The sequence below is a fragment of the Pseudophryne corroboree genome, chromosome 3, assembly GCF_028390025.1.
Source record: "Pseudophryne corroboree isolate aPseCor3 chromosome 3, aPseCor3.hap2, whole genome shotgun sequence".
Taxonomy (NCBI): domain Eukaryota; kingdom Metazoa; phylum Chordata; class Amphibia; order Anura; family Myobatrachidae; genus Pseudophryne; species Pseudophryne corroboree.
Window position 1 is genome coordinate 570,606,502 of NC_086446.1, and position 17,583 is coordinate 570,624,084.

General features: G+C 44.2%; 1 protein-coding gene across 2 annotated transcripts in view; it reads left to right on the top strand.

The window, feature by feature from the left end:
• LOC135056329 (cGMP-dependent protein kinase 2-like) overlaps nucleotides 1–17,583 on the top strand; it is a 423,162-nt gene that overhangs the window by 193,090 nt on the left and 212,489 nt on the right. For both annotated transcript variants that reach the window (XM_063961323.1, XM_063961324.1), the window contains 2 exons: nucleotides 8,470–8,583; nucleotides 9,847–9,952. In XM_063961323.1, the coding sequence (XP_063817393.1) occupies nucleotides 8,470–8,583; nucleotides 9,847–9,952 (220 nt within the window). The remainder of the gene's footprint in view (nucleotides 1–8,469; nucleotides 8,584–9,846; nucleotides 9,953–17,583) is intronic.

Genomic DNA, 17,583 nt, shown 5'->3' on the forward strand with positions numbered 1-17,583 from the left:
ACGAAACGGCGGCCAAACTCTGCTATTCCGCCCCCTCCCGCCCAGCGACCGCCTCTGCCTTTCAATCAGGCAGAGGCAATCGCAGCCCTGCTACGGCCTTCGGCCATCTGGCATGCGCTGGCACACTACGGCGCCGGCGCATGCGCAGTGGGGACACGTTCGCTCGGCTGCGATAAAAAGCAGCGAGCGAACGGGTCAGAATGACCCCCAATGTCCACTGAAAATGTCCAAAACCCAGTAATGCAGCTTTTCCCATGCTATCCTTTTTGGGTTTGATATGGTTAAATGGCATTTTTAAATTGTACCTCCAAACATAGCTAAAAACATTGTGACAAAATTGACCATGAACCGATGCACCTGCTCACATACCTCCAAATACTCAGAGCAATTTATTCCTGCTGATGATCCATCCAAGCAATGCCACAATCCGTGTTGATCTTCTAAAACATACAAACGTTCCTGTGAAGCAATGCCCATTTTCCTCACCCCATTTTTGGGTCCAGGAAACGTCAATCTCGGGCAAGTCTGGAACTACATTATTACGACTTATGCCATCTTGCTGCCTTTGGAAAGGCCATGCAGATTTTGCCCACTGGGCTGTCTTGTGAAAAATACAATAGTTTTAAATACAGAGGGTTTTTTATATCACTGCAAAGAGAATAAGTATATTTGGGGGGGGGGGGGTGAGCTTCTCCAACCCCTTTTTTCATTGCATCCAGTGCCTTGTTTCCGATAGTACTCAATGGTACACAGCAGCCATCGGAAACATTTTGTTTGATATAATATTTCATTCTTTAACTTAGTGTCAAAAACAAGTGAATTTTGGAAATTAATAAAATTCATTCTGAAGTCTTGTCCAAAATCTGGAAGCTACTATAAATCTTGTATCAATTTGTATCATTAGATGAATATCTCTACCCTTTGTTCATAGAAAAAAAACATTGATTACATCTATTTGATCTGTCTTTTGAGAAACATATGTAGTTTTATGTCATTTTAAATCTGATTGACATCTAATAATACATGGATAGAGTCCTTGGTTACATAGCATTGTAGAGCATAAATCTAATAACTTCCCAATAGTACCATTTAATGCAGCAAAGGGCATAGCAAACATTTATTTATTACCAGTCATTTATATAGCGCACACATATTCTTTACAGAGAATATTTAGCCATTTGCATCAGTCCTTACCCCAGTGGGACTTACAGCCTATGTACCCTGGGGGTGGGGATGGACTGCACACCCTAATTCTAAACATAATAAGAGATGCTACTATGCTGGGAATTGTAGTGCCACACAGGGTTATTTTTTTGTTTTGTTTTGGGCAGGGCCGGCTCCAGGCCTACTAGCACCCTGAGCGAGAAAATGTAAAAGCGCCCCCCCCCCCATGCGCGCGCCGAAGGCGCGCGCGCTCCCGGAAAAGTGGGTGTGGCCTCTGGAAAAGTGGGCGTGGCCTCATAACTTCATATCATCAAACTATAGACATATTTTCACACAATTAGCAGCCTTACACATAGTCACAGTAGTGTTCCTTACACACAATGTCTCCAGTATAGTGCCAGATACACATAATGTGCAGTGCCAGCTACACATGACATGCCCCGCAGCAGTGCCAGCTACACATGACATGCCCCGCAGCAGTGCCAGCTACACATGACATGCCCCGCAGCAGTGCCAGCTACACATGACATGCCCCGCAGCAGTGCCAGCTACACATGACATGCCCCGCAGCAGTGCCAGCTACACATGACATGCCCCCCAGCAGTGCCAGCTACACATGATACTGTTCACTTTTTAGGGCATGGTGCTGATCACAGGGAGGGCACATGTTTAAGTTAGGAGGGCAAAATGATGTACATACTGCTTGTTGTTCCCATACCTATATGTTAAAGAATGGACAGTGCGCGCCGAAGGCGCGCAGAAAAAATTAAGGGGAGTTACTTCGTGGGGAAGGTACGTGGCCACATAATAGTGGCAATTTGCATTACACCACACAGTAGTGCAGCTAATACACACTGCACCAGGTAGAACCTCCTATACACTTTGCGCCAGGCACAGCACTGAGACGCATTGCACCAGGGAGAGCACTGAGACACATTGCCTAGCCACAGACGCCTAGCGGGAACACTACATGACATGCTCCCCAGCAGTGCCAGCTACACGTGACATGCCCCCCAGCAGTGCCAGCTACACGTGACATGCCCCCCAGCAGTGCCAGCTACACGCGACATGCCCCCCAGCAGTGCCAGCTACACGCGACATGCTCCCCAGCAGTGCCAGCTACACGCGACATGCCCCCCCCCCCAGCAGTGCCAGCTACACGTGACATGCCCCCCAGCAGTGCCAGCTACATAAATGGCCACACAGTGCCAGATATGCACCCACAGTTCAGATACATAAATGCCCCCAAAGTGCCAGATACATAAATGCCTCCACAGTGCAGATATGCCCCCCACAGTGCCAGATACATAAATGCCCCCACAGTGCCAGATACATAAGTGCCCACACAGTGCCAGATATATAAGTGCCCCCACAGTGCCAGATATAAAAATGCCCACACAGTGCCAGATATGCCCCCACAGGGCCAGATACATAAATGCCCCCAGTGCCAGATACATAAATGCCCACACATTGCCAGATGCATAAATGCCCCCAGTGCCAGATGCATAAGTGCCCCCACAGTGCCAGATAAATGCCCCCACAGTGCCAGATAAATGCCCTCACAGTGCCAGAAATGCCCCCCACAGTGCCAGATATGCCCCCAGTGTGCCAGATATGCCCCCAGTGTGCCAGATATGCCCCCAGTGTGCCAGATATGCCCCCACATTGCCAGATAAATGCCCCCACAGTGCCAGATAAATGCCCCCACAGTGCCAGATAAATGCCCCCACAGAGCCAGATATGCCCCCAGTGTGCCAGATATGCCCCCAGTGAGCCAGATATGCCCCCAGTGAGCCAGATATGCCCCCCACAGTGCCAGAAATGCCCCCAGTGTGCCAGATATGCCCCCAGTGTGCCAGATATGCCCCCAGTGTGCAAGAAATGCCCCCAGTGTTCCAGATATGCCCCCACATTGCCAGAAATGCCCCCACAGTGCCAGAAATGCCCCCACAGGGCCAGATAAATGCCCCCACAGAGCCAGATATGCCCCCAGTGTGCCAGATATGCCCCCAGTGTGCCAGATATGCCCCCAGTGTGCCAGAAATGCCCCCCACAGTGCCAGATAAATGCCCCCACAGTGCGATCCATAAATGTTCGACCCCCCCACCAAATACCTGAGGCGCTGAGAGGGGGAGGAGGAGTGCTGGCGGGAGTGCTGGCGGGCGGGAGAGTGAGGGTCCGGGTGCGGGTGGGCGGGCGGCCACTTGTGTGCGCTATGCGCGGCGCCGGCGTCTGACGTTAGACACCGGCGCCGAGCAGCGCGCATAGCGCACGTCGCACACACGGACGGCGGGACAACGCTGCACACACAGGGCCGGCTCCAGCTTCGAATATGGCGGCGCCAGCGCGCGGCGCCCATTAAGGGTGGCGCCCTGCGCGGCCGCTCTATTCGAACATGTCTAGAGCCGGCCCTGGTTTTGGGGGCAATTAACTAATGTCTGTATATTTTTGGATTGTGGGAGGTAAATGGAGAACCTAGAGGGAACTCATGCATGCACGGGAAGAATATAAAAACAACACACAGTTAAGACCATGGGGGTAATTCAGACCTGATCATAGCAGCAAACTTGTTAGCAGGTGGGCAAAACCATGTGCACTGGGGGGGGGGGGGGGGGGGGCGCAGATATAACATGTGCATAGAGTTAGATTTGGTGGGTGCTATTTCTGTGCAGGGTAATAACTGTCTGCTTTATTTTTGCACTGCAATTTAGATTTCAGCTTGAACACACCACACCCAAATCGAACTCTCTCTGCACATGTTATATCTGCCCTCCCCCCCCCCCCCTGCAGTGCACATGGTTTTGCCCATCTGCTACCAAATTTGCTGCTACGATCAGGTCTGAATTAGGCCCCATGTGCACTGCAGGGTGGGCAGAAATAATATTTGCAGAGAGAGTTAGATTTGGGTGTGGTGTGTTCAAACTGAAATCTAAATTGCAGTGTAAAAATAAAGCAGCCAGTATTTACTCTGCACAGAAACAAAATAACCCACCCAAATCTAACTCACTCTGCACATGTTATATCTCCCGCCCCCCCCCGCCCCCCCCCCCCCCCCCATTCCTTGCAGTGCGCATGGTTTTGCCCAACTGCTAACAAGTTTGCTGCTACCAACAGGTCTGAATTACACCCCATGATGGGAGTTGAACTCAAGACCTCAGTGTTGCCCTCTGATAAGATTATTGGTGGGGAATATATCAAAGCCTGGAAAGAGATAAGCGGGGTACACACAGAGAGATCCGTGTTTAAAATCTAAGCAATCTGACTAGATTGCGTAGATTTTAAGCACGGATCTGTCGTGTGTATGCCCCCCAGCGATAGCACATCGCTATCGCCGGTGCTTGATTGATCCTCAATCTAGTGGGTCGCTCACTTCAGCGCTGTGTGAAGTGAGCGCCCCCCTCACTCAGCACACATTGCACTGTGCTGAGCGGGGGGGAGAGATGTGTGCTGAGCGGTCTGTGTTAAGATCGCTCAGCACACATCTCTCCCATCAGTACTGGCCTATAGAGTGGAAAGAAATAACATACCAACAAATCAGCTCCAGGCACAGCCTGTAAAATGAGTTACAAACTGATTGCCTTGTACTGTATATCTCTCTAGGCTTTGCATAATCTCCCCCAATAAGTTGTGTATATGTATATATACATATTTATATATATATATATATATATATATATATATATATATACACTGTGTATATATATATATATATATATACACTGTACATATATATATATATATATATATATATATAAAGAAGATATCTCTGTGGGGCACACTTATTTTGTTAACTGATGTAATTAGATTAATTTTACCGGATACTTTATAAAGAGAGGATGACCTTACATATATGAACACCCGTATTAAAACACATATATCTTTTTATTATAAGAACAATATAGTTTGAATTCACATTTGTATTAAAATGAATTGGTAATAAACATTTCTTTTACATTGAAAATACAGTTGTATGTTTCAACATTATTCATGTAAAAAAGAAAATCGAATAAAAGAGCTTTCACCCAACGCGTTTTGTCTTATAGTGACTTCTTCAGGGGTGTTCTTCGGGGTGTAATCAAATGTAAAAAATATAAAAGATATGTATAAATAAAAAGGATCATTGATAAAGAGAGGAATATGCATATCAAAATATAATCATAGTGTCCATATTTGAACAGACTGATGTTATATATAACGATAATAATTTTATGAGTTAAAGAGAAAACTACTCTCATACTTTCTTGTACATTATTTGAATTTTGCTTACTTATAACATAACACACCACATATTATAATAATGATTGTCTGCTGAATCACTCCATAGTCAGTTGACCAATCAGTATATTAGTACTTACTTCTAGATAGCAGCTCTCTGTTAATTTTGAAAAAGCTGTATCATTCATAAAGAGTAAGGACTCTTAATTGAGACAATTATTGTGCCTATGTTGAGAAAAAGACCAAATTTAAATATATAACCCAATTTCTTTTAGAAATTAGCTTATTTATACATATTTATTTTAATATACTTACTAGGAATTATTTATAAAATAGATTGAAAAACTTGAGGAAGAAAACTCCCATAATATGACAACATTTAGTGGGGTTCCTTATTATAGGCCACCCTACATAGAGATATAAATATATAAATACATCCTTAGGATTTGATTTTAAATTTTTCAATAATATAGTTATCAAATAAATAATTCCACAATACTTACTAGTGGATTAAACTCTTCTCCCAAATGTGGATATATTAGTGGTTTATCAAGCCTCGTTACCTAACAAGAACAGAGCGATAATTTATTTTATCCTACTGACCATAATAAATTGAGACTAAAAAGTTTTTTAAACATAGCTTACCAGCAATTTTTCTAAATGTCTATAAATTACAAAAGAAAGGATCCACCTATGGACCGGATGTAAATAATTCACTTTTGCTTTCCTATTAAGAACAATATATTAATCAATGTCAAAAATAAAATCAGAAAATAGCCATAATTGCTTACCAGCAATAGTCCTATAGGACTATTGCTGGTAAGCAATTATGGCTATTTTCTGATTTTATATAGGACTATAGGACCATTGCTGGTATTGCTGGTAATCAATTATGGCTATTTTCTGATTTTATTTTTGACATTAATTAATATATTGTTCTTAATAGGAAAGCAAAAGTGAATTATTTACATCCAGTCCATAGGTGGATCCTTCCTTTTGTGATTTATAGACATTTAAAAAAATTGCTGGTAAGCTATGTTTAAAAAAACTTTTTAGTCTCAATTTATTATGGTCAGTAGGATGAAATAAATTATTGCTCTGTTCTTGTTAGGAATATAAATACAGGTTGAGTCTCCCTTATCCAAAATGCTTGGGACCAGAGGCATTTTGGATATGGGATTTTTCCGTATTTTGGAATAATTGCATACCATAATGAGATATCATGGTGATGGGACCTAAGTCTAAGCACAGAATACATTTATGTTACATATACAGCTTATACACACAGCCTGAAGGTCATTTTAGCCATTATTTTTAATAACTTTGTGCATTAAACAAAGTGTGTGTACATTCACACAATTCATTTATGTTTCATATACACCTTATACACACAGCCTGGAGGTCATTTAATACAATATTTTTAATAACTTTGTGTATTAAACAAAGTTTGTGTACATTGAGCCATCAGAAAACAAAGTTTCACTGTCTCACTCTCCGTCAAAAAATTCCGTATTTCGGAATATTCCGTATTTCGGAATATATGGATATGGGATACTCAACCTGTATAACGAGACTTGATAAACCACTAATATATCCACATTTGGGAGAAGAATTTAATCCACTAGTAAGTATTGTGGAATTATTTATAAGATAACTATATTATTGAAAACTTTAAAATCAAACCCTAAGGATGTATTTATATATTTATATCTCTATGTAGGGTGGCCTATAATAAGGAACCCCACTAAATGTCGTCATATTATGGGAGTTTTCTTCCTCAAGTTTTTCAATCTATTTTATAAATAATTCCTAGTAAGTATATTTAAAATAAATATGTATAAATAAGCTAATTTATAAAAGAAATTGGGTTATATATTTAAATTTGGTCTTTTTCTCAACATAGGCACAATAATTGGCTCAATTAAGAGTCCTTACTCTTTATGAATGATACAGCTTTTTCAAAATTAACAGAGAGCTGCTATCTAGAAGTAAGTACTAATATACTGATTGGTCAACTGACTATGGAGTGATTCAGCAGACAATCATTATTATAATATGTGATGTATGACGTTATAAGTAAGCAAAATTCAAATAATGTACAAGAAAGTATGAGAGTAGTTTTCTCTTTAACTCATAAAATTATTATCGTTATATATAACATCAGTTTGTTCAAATATGGACACTATGATTATATTTTGATATGCATATTCCTCTCTTTAGAAATGTTCCTTTTTATTTATACATATCTTTTATATTTTTTATATTTGATTATACCCCGAAGAACACCCCTGAAGAAGTCACTATAAGATGAAACGCGTTGGGTGAAAGCTCTTTTATTCGATTTTCTTTTTTACATGAATAATGTTGAAACATACAACTGTATTTTCAATGTAAAAGAAATGTTTATTACCAATTCATTTTAATGCAAATGTGAATTCAAACTATATTGTTCTTATAATAAAAAGATATATGTGTTTTAATACGGGTGTTTATATATGTAAGGTCATCCTCTCTTTATAAAGTATCCGGTAAAATTAATCTAATTACATCAGTTTACAAAATAACTGTGCTCCACAGAGATATCTTCTTTATTTTCATTCTTATTGATCTCTATCGACAAGGGATCCGCTCTGTGTTGAAGCTTGCCCCTTTTTGGAAACATAACAATATTGATTTTGGTTTATTTAGAACCGACTTACTGACATAAAGAAAAGAAAACTTCAGTAGTGTGTACTAAGAGCGCATTAAGGGATTATACTATTATATATATATATATATATATATATATATATATGTATATATATATATATATATATATATATATATATTTATATTTGCACTGGTCAAATAATATATATATATATATATATATATATATATAATTGCACTGGTCATATTAAATTCATTTGTACAGTATTTTAGCTTTACTACTCCTTCAATATCTATGTCAGGCTAGAAATACCATCAACATCAAGTGAATGGACTGGAGGCGAACTGGCAAGCAGCTAGTGTATGTGTAACTGATGTAGCAACTGTAGTTGAAAGCATACTGGGGTTAACAAAATCATTGTAATTCTTTCATTCTTGCAGAGGGCTTGCTTGATGTCATTCAGAACAGTCGGCTGCTAGGGCAGATGCATCCCGGGACTGCTTTTGGGGAATTAGCAATTCTGTATAACTGCAAAAGAACAGCCACAGTGAAAGGTATGAGTCATTATCACTGCTACGTAAGTATACAGCACAGAAAACAATAAATAATACATCAGGAACATCTATGCCCTGTTATTCTTTTGTGCATTAGGCTACAATTCCCATAACATATTTCATCAAGTCCTATTTGATTTTAATTAACCTTATCTGAACATGATTTTCAGTTCACCAGTAAAAGTAACCGGAAGATGAAGATGCTGCACAATGCATTTCTATTACTAAGCAACTTGTAATCGAACTAATAAAGTTGCTCTTTTCTATATAGATTGGAAACAGTAACTTGTGTATCTATGATAATTTGGTCAGGGATACCTTGCTAAACATTTAAATATCATGATGACTACACAGACTGAGAAGCCACTTTCTATGAGAATGTGAGATTGTAGCTTAGTAAGGACATGGGATAGTTTTAGACAGTAAACTAAGACCTACAGTATGCTTCAATTAAGACTTTTCAGTTTAAACTTTTGTTTAGGTTGGATTTATTATATGTACTATTTGACATACAGATGTGTCATCCTTCATTGTTGCTGCAGTCACGCTAAACAGCCCTTCTAGTCGCTCCTATTCGTCAGCATGTTTTCTAGAGCCGGGGTCTTTTCGTGCATTTTTCCCTGAAAATAAGTCTGCATAAGAAGCATTTTCAGCAAAAAAGATGGCACAACACTAGCAGAGTGAAAGCAAAGATTCCGGCACTGTAAGAGAGTCTTTGCTCTCTAGTGCAAATGAGCCATCTTCCCGAATATCACTAGTAAGATGGTGCTGTTTGTGGAGGAGAGACCCACTTCAGGGATCAAACAAGTAAAGATGCCTCCGCAGTGCTCTGCCCCTCCTGATCTGAACTGCTCCCCCTAAGGCGCGTATGGGACAGCGATTTTATGGGGGGGGGGGTTCCTATGGGACATGGGCATGCCCCCTATTTAGGCCATGCCCCCTATGCAGTCCTGGCACCTGACACTGCTTTCTACGGCCCTGCATGGGTTCTGGCACACTGAGAGGCACAGATTGGTGCAACTGCAGCTACAGTGTATGGGGGCACATCTATAGATCTACCTGTCTAGGGCAGCCCAAAATTATATACTATACTATATATTAAGTGTGGCTATATGCCTGCTGCTTTAGTCTGCTTTCAATATTGGCCCATCATGTATTTATTTATTGATTTATTTATTTATTTATTCATTCATGCATTCATTCATTCATTCATTCATTTATTTATTTATTTATTTTATTATTTATTTATTTATTCCTATACAGCGGTAAACGACTCAAAGATCTGGGTCTTGGACAGGCAGGTTTTCCAGAACATCATGATGAGTTCAGCACAGGCTCAGCATCAAGAATACTTCAGCTTTCTCCGCAGGTAATTTGATTAATTCCCCATTAAAACCTTCATTTCTTCAACCACCCATGGATTTTATCACTAAAACCCCTTTCAGATAAAATCCTAAAACCCGGTTTTTGCAAGTGAACGTGCATCGTCCCGAGTCCAGCTTTTGTCTGAAAAGGTTTATGCAGAAGAGTCCTGGGTCCATGACCCTGCTCGTGAGCAGGGGTTTTCCATGGATTTGCAACCCAAGTAGATGACTAGGCTTATGTCTGAAAAGTGCTACCCGGGTCTTGATGACCAGGGTAAAGTCTAAAAGAAAATTATTGGACGGCAACAGTAGTGCTTAGAGATTAGATCATCTCCAACTGCCCACTGAATGCAGGAAGACCTGGGTCACTGGAAGACCTGGGTCCGGTGTGAAAGGGTGCGACTGGGGAAAAACTCGGATCATCACCCATGTATGGAAGGGGTATCCCTGGCTTCAACCCGTGTTCTGTGTCCCGGGTCCAAGCCAATCTAGGAAAACCAATGTTATATTTGGAACCAGCACCGCAAAGTTACCCCGTTACAGCTCTGATATGATTGGCAATAAAATGAGCATTAATCAGTGTTTTAGACAGAAAAGTAAGATTAGTTCGCAACATCACTTTGTCTATATCCCATGTATATGCAACCAAAGAGCATGCAGTTCTCCCACTTGACACTTGGACGTTATTGGTACAAAAAAAGAAAACACTTTAAGTGTAAGCTACTTGGGGGAAACATCTTGCAAAGCTCAAAGGAATATGATTTTTGAGTATCTATAACTGTGGGACTCACGACAGGAACAAGTCTCATGGCGGCTTATAACAGCTTTAAGGGCCTAATTCATATTTGTACACAAACCCAATGGTAGGCCAACCCCAAATACGACATTTAGGGGTCTGCACAGGTGCAAGACCATGTCTGCACATGTGCACTACGGCTCCTGCAATGTCCCTCACAGCTCCCTGTCAGCTGCATGATTTATTTGCTGCAGCGGTTTTTTGTTTTTTGGGGGGGAAGGCGTGGTACCTGGCACCATTCTTCATTCATGTTGCCCCCGTTTTGAGGGCGGGACGGGTCCAGGGTCTGCATTTGTCTTTACCCAGCTTACTAATGAGTTAATCCATACATAATGGCTGCCATGGCATTTAACAGGACCTAAAGCTTTATAAAGACTCAGTGCATAATGATCCAGATGTTGTGTTTAAACAAGACAAACATTGACAGCTAACAGCATGGACTTAAAATAAGAATTCTTTGTATTTTTAGATTTGGAATCGAGAAATGGATATATATTCAGTTTAGGTAAACACAAAGATGGCTATAAATAGTAATTTGAAGAGGATGGTGGGCCGCTGGCAAGATTTCTGAATTGTGATTTATTTTTAATACAAGTATGTGTTTGCAAATGCGCTGTAACCACTAACAGTTAATTAGGTGTTTTTTTGTTTTTTTTAAACAAGATGTATTTGTTTCATGTAGTGGTTTGTCCTGCATCAGTCTGACAGGAGCCTGACATCACTACCATGTGCTGCTGGGGTACCCCTGCTCTCTCCATGTCCCTACATTTCATCATAATCTTTCCCTTGTTACATGTAGTCCTGTTCTCAATAAAATAACTACACAAGACAGGACAGTGCATCTTAAGGGTCAGCACACTCAAAATTCTGATTGGCTGCAGGCTCTTTGGGACAGAAGTCATCTCAGATGAACTACATTATGTAGATAAAATACAGTAAAGTGCTCATACTTTAGGCAAATGTACCTTAATCACAGCTTTATTGTGGCTGGTTGCTATAGATTACAACAGCACATTGTACATTTTGTTTTATAAATAAGTCCCTATATTGCCATTTAGAGCTGAGAAATATTTCTGATGCGGGGTACACTGGGCTCCACAAGGAATGGACAGTGGGGTGTAGAGTAGAATCTTGATCCGAGGCACCAACAGGCTCAAAGCTTTGACTGTTCCCAGAATGCATAGCGCCGCCTCCTATATCACCCGGCCTCCCTGCACAGGATCTCAGTTTTGTAGTTGGTGCTGCAGTAGCAGGCACTTAACAGAGGGGCTGCTCCAGGCAGCCCTAAGAAGATCTTTTTTTCTGAGGGAAAAAAGTGAAGACTTCAAGGACAGCAGCAATGTTACATGTCAGTGGACAGTCATTGCTGCAGCTCCGTCTCTCCCCAGCGGTGCTGTACATTCCCGAGCCCTAGTTGCCGGGTAACTACAGCAGGAGGCTCCGGTTTTCTTCTTGTCAGGCACACACGACGGGGTCTCTCCGGGATCGCGTGGCCGCACTTTGGGAGGTGGTAAGTGGGTCCCGGTCTTTATCGCGATCCGGTGCGGTCAGTGGGAGGCGGGCCGCGTGCGCTGGCGGTGGACACTGTGGCAGTACAGGCGATCCCATTAGATCACCAGGGCATTGGACAGGTCAGGTTTTCTCTATAAACCGTTTTATTAGAGCCCGCAGTACCCGGTGGTTTTGCCTGCAGGGGGATAGAGCTTGGACCTGAAGCCCCTCCCCCAGCCCAAGGGCGCCATTTTCTGCAAATGTTCCCGCCCTGGAGCTGCATATCTGTCTCTCCCTCACTCCCTGGCAGTGTCTGCGGCGCCATTATCCCTCAGCTCACTGTTCCTGGGAATGATTAGGCAAATCCTCCTATGTAAAGCCGCCTGGTTGTCAGTGCTGTGACTTTACAAGACACTTAAGTATTCTACCTGCCTTTTTTAGTCAGTGTTAGTTAAGAAAGAGTGCACTTAGTCAGGGTTTCCTAGTACAATTACCCTGTGATATACATCAAGTTCTTACAGTGTACTGTTATATCTATTGTTATATAGCTGTGTAAGCTAGTCCAGTGCAGTATTATTGTTAGTAATAACCTCTGCATTGTACAGACTGTGACTATTTGTGTGTGCATTTGATAGCTGAGTGGTGTCCATTTTGTGTCTTTCACTCAACCTGCTATCCCTACATTCTATAACCTGAGGGGGCTTGGTGCGTCAGGTTTTATCTAATATAGGATTTTCACAAAGATATACTGTATTACGTATTTTTCTCTGTGATTAAGTCACCATATCTCTCCTTTATCTCTGCTGGTGCTGACTACACTGCGCAGGGGTTTGGGCTAGAGGTATTGTGCTGCTGACAAATTGTACTGTGTTACCTGATACTGCAAGTTATATCATGTCTGCTTCTGAGGGTAACGGTTCTGAGGCTGAACACACTGCCGGTGTTGCTGAAGCCGCAGATACCTATGAGGAAAATATAGCAGCTTTGGGCTCTAGTTCTGGAGGCTCCTTGCCCCCCAGTGGGACGGTGGCAGCGGGGGCAAATAATGACCCGCCGTGGGCCGCTTTTTCCACGCTTCTGCATACGCTAGTTCATAAACTAACACCCCCTATGGGACCCCCAATGCCGATGCAACCGTTTGTGGTCCCTGCAGCTAACCCGCCGTGGGCGGACGATTTATCTGCTCAAATAAAGAAGTTGAACCAGTCCCTGCCTACTAAAAAGTCTGACCGTCGCTCGCCTACGTCCAAGGGGTCCTCTAAGCGAGCGCTTGTCGCCTCACAATCCACTGCTGTCACTGACACCTCGTCGGATGAAGACGGCACTTACACTGACCCCACAGGTTCTGACTCAGATATGGCTGATGGGGAGGGTGGTTCACATGTGGATGTTCCTGATCTTTTGGAGGCTATTAAATTAATTTTACAGATTACGGATGATCCCGAGCCATCCGTTCCTCCTAAGAAACCAGATAGGTTCAAGCATAAGAAGGTGATTAAACAAGTTTTACCTCACTCTGACCACCTAATTGATATACGACAGGAACCCTGGGAAAACCCGGGTATGAAGTTTGTGCCTCAAAAGAAGATGCTGGCTCGCTATCCCCTCGCGCCGGAGCTGTCCAAGAATTGGGAAACGCCTCCTCCAGTGGACTCACATGTGGCTAGGATGGTGCTTTCCTCAGCTCTACCGGTCACCACTGTCACGTCTCTAAAAGAGCCTACGGATAAACGTGTGGAGGGTTGTCTGAAAGCGATTTACAGCCTCACGAGTGCTGCACAAAGGCCCACTATTGCAGCTACTTGGGCTGCAGAGGCCATTGAAGCATGGGCCTTGGAGTTAGATGCTGAAATCTCCTCTGACCATGCTAGACAATGCTTGTCTTATATTGTCACAGCTTCTCGTTATATTAAAGAGGCGGCTTCTGATGCCAGTATCCTGGCAGCCAAGGCCTCTACTACGTCAGTCCTGGCTCGCCGGATATTGTGGCTCAGATCCTGGTCTGTGGATCTGGACTCTAGGAAAACCCTTGAGGTACTCCCTTTAAAGGGAGATATTCTGTTTGGGGAAGATTTAAATAAGATTGTGGCTGACTTGGCTACTGCCAAAACTGCCTGTCTGCCAAGTACTGCTACTTCTGTGTCAAAGGCTAAAGGTACTTCCTTTTGCCCCTTTCGTCCTTCAGGTAAAGCAAAAGGTCAGGCGTACAACAAGCAGGCCCGCACTTCCAAACCTGGCAAGCCTAAGCCCAAAAGAGCCTGGGCGGTCCATCAGCTAGCTTCCAAGACAGATAAGCCTGCCCGCATGACGGGGCGGGCCTCCCTCTGGGGGATCCCAGGGTGGGGGGCCGGCTTCTAGGGTATACCCAGGAATGGTTGAAGACCAATTCAGATGCCTGGGTATGGGAAGTCGTCACTCGAGGTTACGCCATAGCCTTCAAAAACCGACCCCCTCATCGATTTTGCCAGACAGATGTCCCGTTGGACAAGACAAAGGCAAACATTCTACATTCGGTGGTACAGACCCTCCTAGATACAGGAGTTGTAGTACAGGTGCCTCTTGCGCAGAGGGGACGGGGGTACTATTCTCCGCTGTTTCTAGTCCCGAAACCGAATGGGTCCTCCCGGCCCATTCTCAACCTCAAGGCATTGAACAGGTTTGTGAAGGTTTCCAAGTTCCGAATGGAAACCCTTCACTCTATAGTTCTGGCCTTGGAACCTGGGGACTTCATGGTCTCCCTGGATATACAGGATGCTTACCTACATATTCCTATAGCAGTGTCTCATCAGCAATACCTGAGATTTGCGATTGGCAACTGCCATTACCAGTTTCGGGCGTTACCTTTGGGTTTAGCAACGGCTCCGCGAGTCTTTACAAAAGTCATGGCGGTGATGACGGTGGTACTCCGCCGTCAAGGGGTCAGGATACTGCCGTATTTGGACGACTTGTTAATCCTGGCAAATTCCCCAGAACTTCTCCTGCGTCATCTAGATGTGACAGTCCGGTTTCTGCAAGCCCATGGGTGGCTCATCAACTGGAAGAAGTCATCCCTGATCCCTGCTCAGAGCATGGTGCATCTGGGAGCACTATTGGACACTCACAACCAGCGGTTGTTCCTGTCTCAGGAGAAAGTCCTGAAACTTCAGGACAGGATTCGTTGCTTCCTATCTCGTCCGCAAGTGTCGATACATTCGGCGATGCAGGTGCTGGGCCTCATGGTGTCAGCATTCGCCATGGTGGAGTACGCCCAATTTCACTCTCGCCCTCCCCAGAGGCTGATTCTAGCCAAATGGGACGGCCTGCCGTACCGGATCAGGTCTCAAATGATCTCATTGACTCCGGAGGTCCATCTGTCGCTGCTCTGGTGGCTCCGGGACCAACAACTGTGCAGGGGCCGTCCGTTCTGGATATCCAACTGGGTCCTGTTGACGACAGATGCCAGTCTAAGAGGTTGGGGCGCGGTGCTGTAGCAACACTTCCTTCAGGGGCGGTGGACCAAGGAGGAGTCCCTCCTCTCGATCAATATTCTGGAGTTGCGGGCGGTCTTCAATGCCTTGAACCTAGCCCAGCATTTAATTCAGAACCGTCCTGTTCAAGTACAGTCGGACAACGCCACCACAGTGGCTTACATAAATCATCAAGGCGGCACTCGAAGCCGCCTACCAATGAAGGAAGTCTCACGGATTCTACAGTGGGCAGAACGCCATCTACTGGCCATATCGGCAATATTCATTCCGGGAGTCCTGACTTGGGAAGTGGACTTTCTCAGTCGTCAGGACGTGCATGCCGGCGAGTGGGGCCTCCATCCAGAAGTGTTTCAACTCCTAGTGGAAAGGTGGGGCCTTCCAGACGTAGATCTGATGGCGTCTCGACACAATCACAAGGTTCCGGTCTTCGGAGCAAGGACAAGGGATCCTCAAGCAGCATTCGTGGATGCACTGGCGGTACCGTGGAGGTTTCGGCTGCCGTACGTGTTCCCTCCGGTGTCACTCCTGCCCAGGGTAATTCGGAAGTTCAAGCAAGAAAAAGGAATTCTGCTTCTCATAGCTCCAGTGTGGCCCTGACGGCACTGGTTCTCAGACCTGCAAGGCCTATCGTCAGAGTGTCCAATTCTACTTCCACAACGCCCAGACCTCCTCGTTCAGGGCCCCTGTGTCTACCAGGACCTAGCCCGGCTGTCTTTGACGGCGTGGCTCTTGAAGCTTCCGTCTTAAGGGCTAAAGGGTTTTCTGAGGCGGTCATTCAAACTATGTTGCAGGCCCGGAAACCGGCTTCGGCTCGGATTTACTATAGGGTCTGGCATTCTTACTTTGTTTGGTGCGCATCTAACGATTATGATGCTTCCAAGTTTAGTATAGCTAAGTTATTGGCTTTTCTTCAGCAGGGCCTGGACATAGGCCTGAGTCTGGCCTCCCTCAAGGTTCAAATATCTGCCTTGTCGGTGTGGTTTCAGAGAAAAATTGCGACCTTAACTGATGTGCATACCTTTACTCAGGGCGTGTTGCGTATCCAACCTCCCTATGTCCCGCCTGTGGCTCCTTGGGACTTGTCGGTGGTTTCGGAGGCATTACAAGAGTCTCTGTTTGCACCTCTTGGTTCAGCTGACCTTAAGAGGCTTTCCCTTAAGGTGGTGTCTCTGCTGGCTATTGCTTCAGCTAGAAGAGTGTCGGATTTGGGTGCCTTGTCCTGTAGTTCCCCATATCTGATATTTCACCGTGACCGGGCAGTTCTTAGGACTCGTCCCGGCTATCTACCTAAGGTGGTTTCTTCGTTCCACCTTAATCAGGAGATTGTAGTTCCGGCCTTTGTCTCTCCTGATTTGTCTCCCAAAGAGCGGTCTTTGGATGTGGTACGGGCTCTCCGTATCTATGTGAAGAGAACTGCTCCTATTAGGAAATCTGATTCTCTTTTTGTTGTGTTTGGGTTTCACAAACGGGGCTGGCCTGCTCACAAGCAAACTCTGGCTAGATGGATTAGAATGGTGATTGCACATGCTTATGTGAAGGCTGGTCTCTCTGCTCCTGATTACATTAAGGCCCATTCTACTCGGTCTGTTGGACCTTCTTGGGTGGCCCAACGTGGTGCGACCCTTGAACAATTGTGCAAGGCGGCTACGTGGTCCTCTGTGAACACGTTCATAAGGTTCTATGCCTTCGATACTGCCGCTTCCCAGGATGCTTCCTTTGGATGCCGGGTTCTTGTGCCCTCTACAGTGCGTCCCCTCCCATAAGGAACTGCTTCAAGACATCCCCATTGTCCATTCCTTGTGGAGCCCAGTGTACCCCGCAGCAGAAAACAAGTTTTATGGTAAGAACTTACCTTTGTTAAAACTCTTTCTGCGAGGTACAC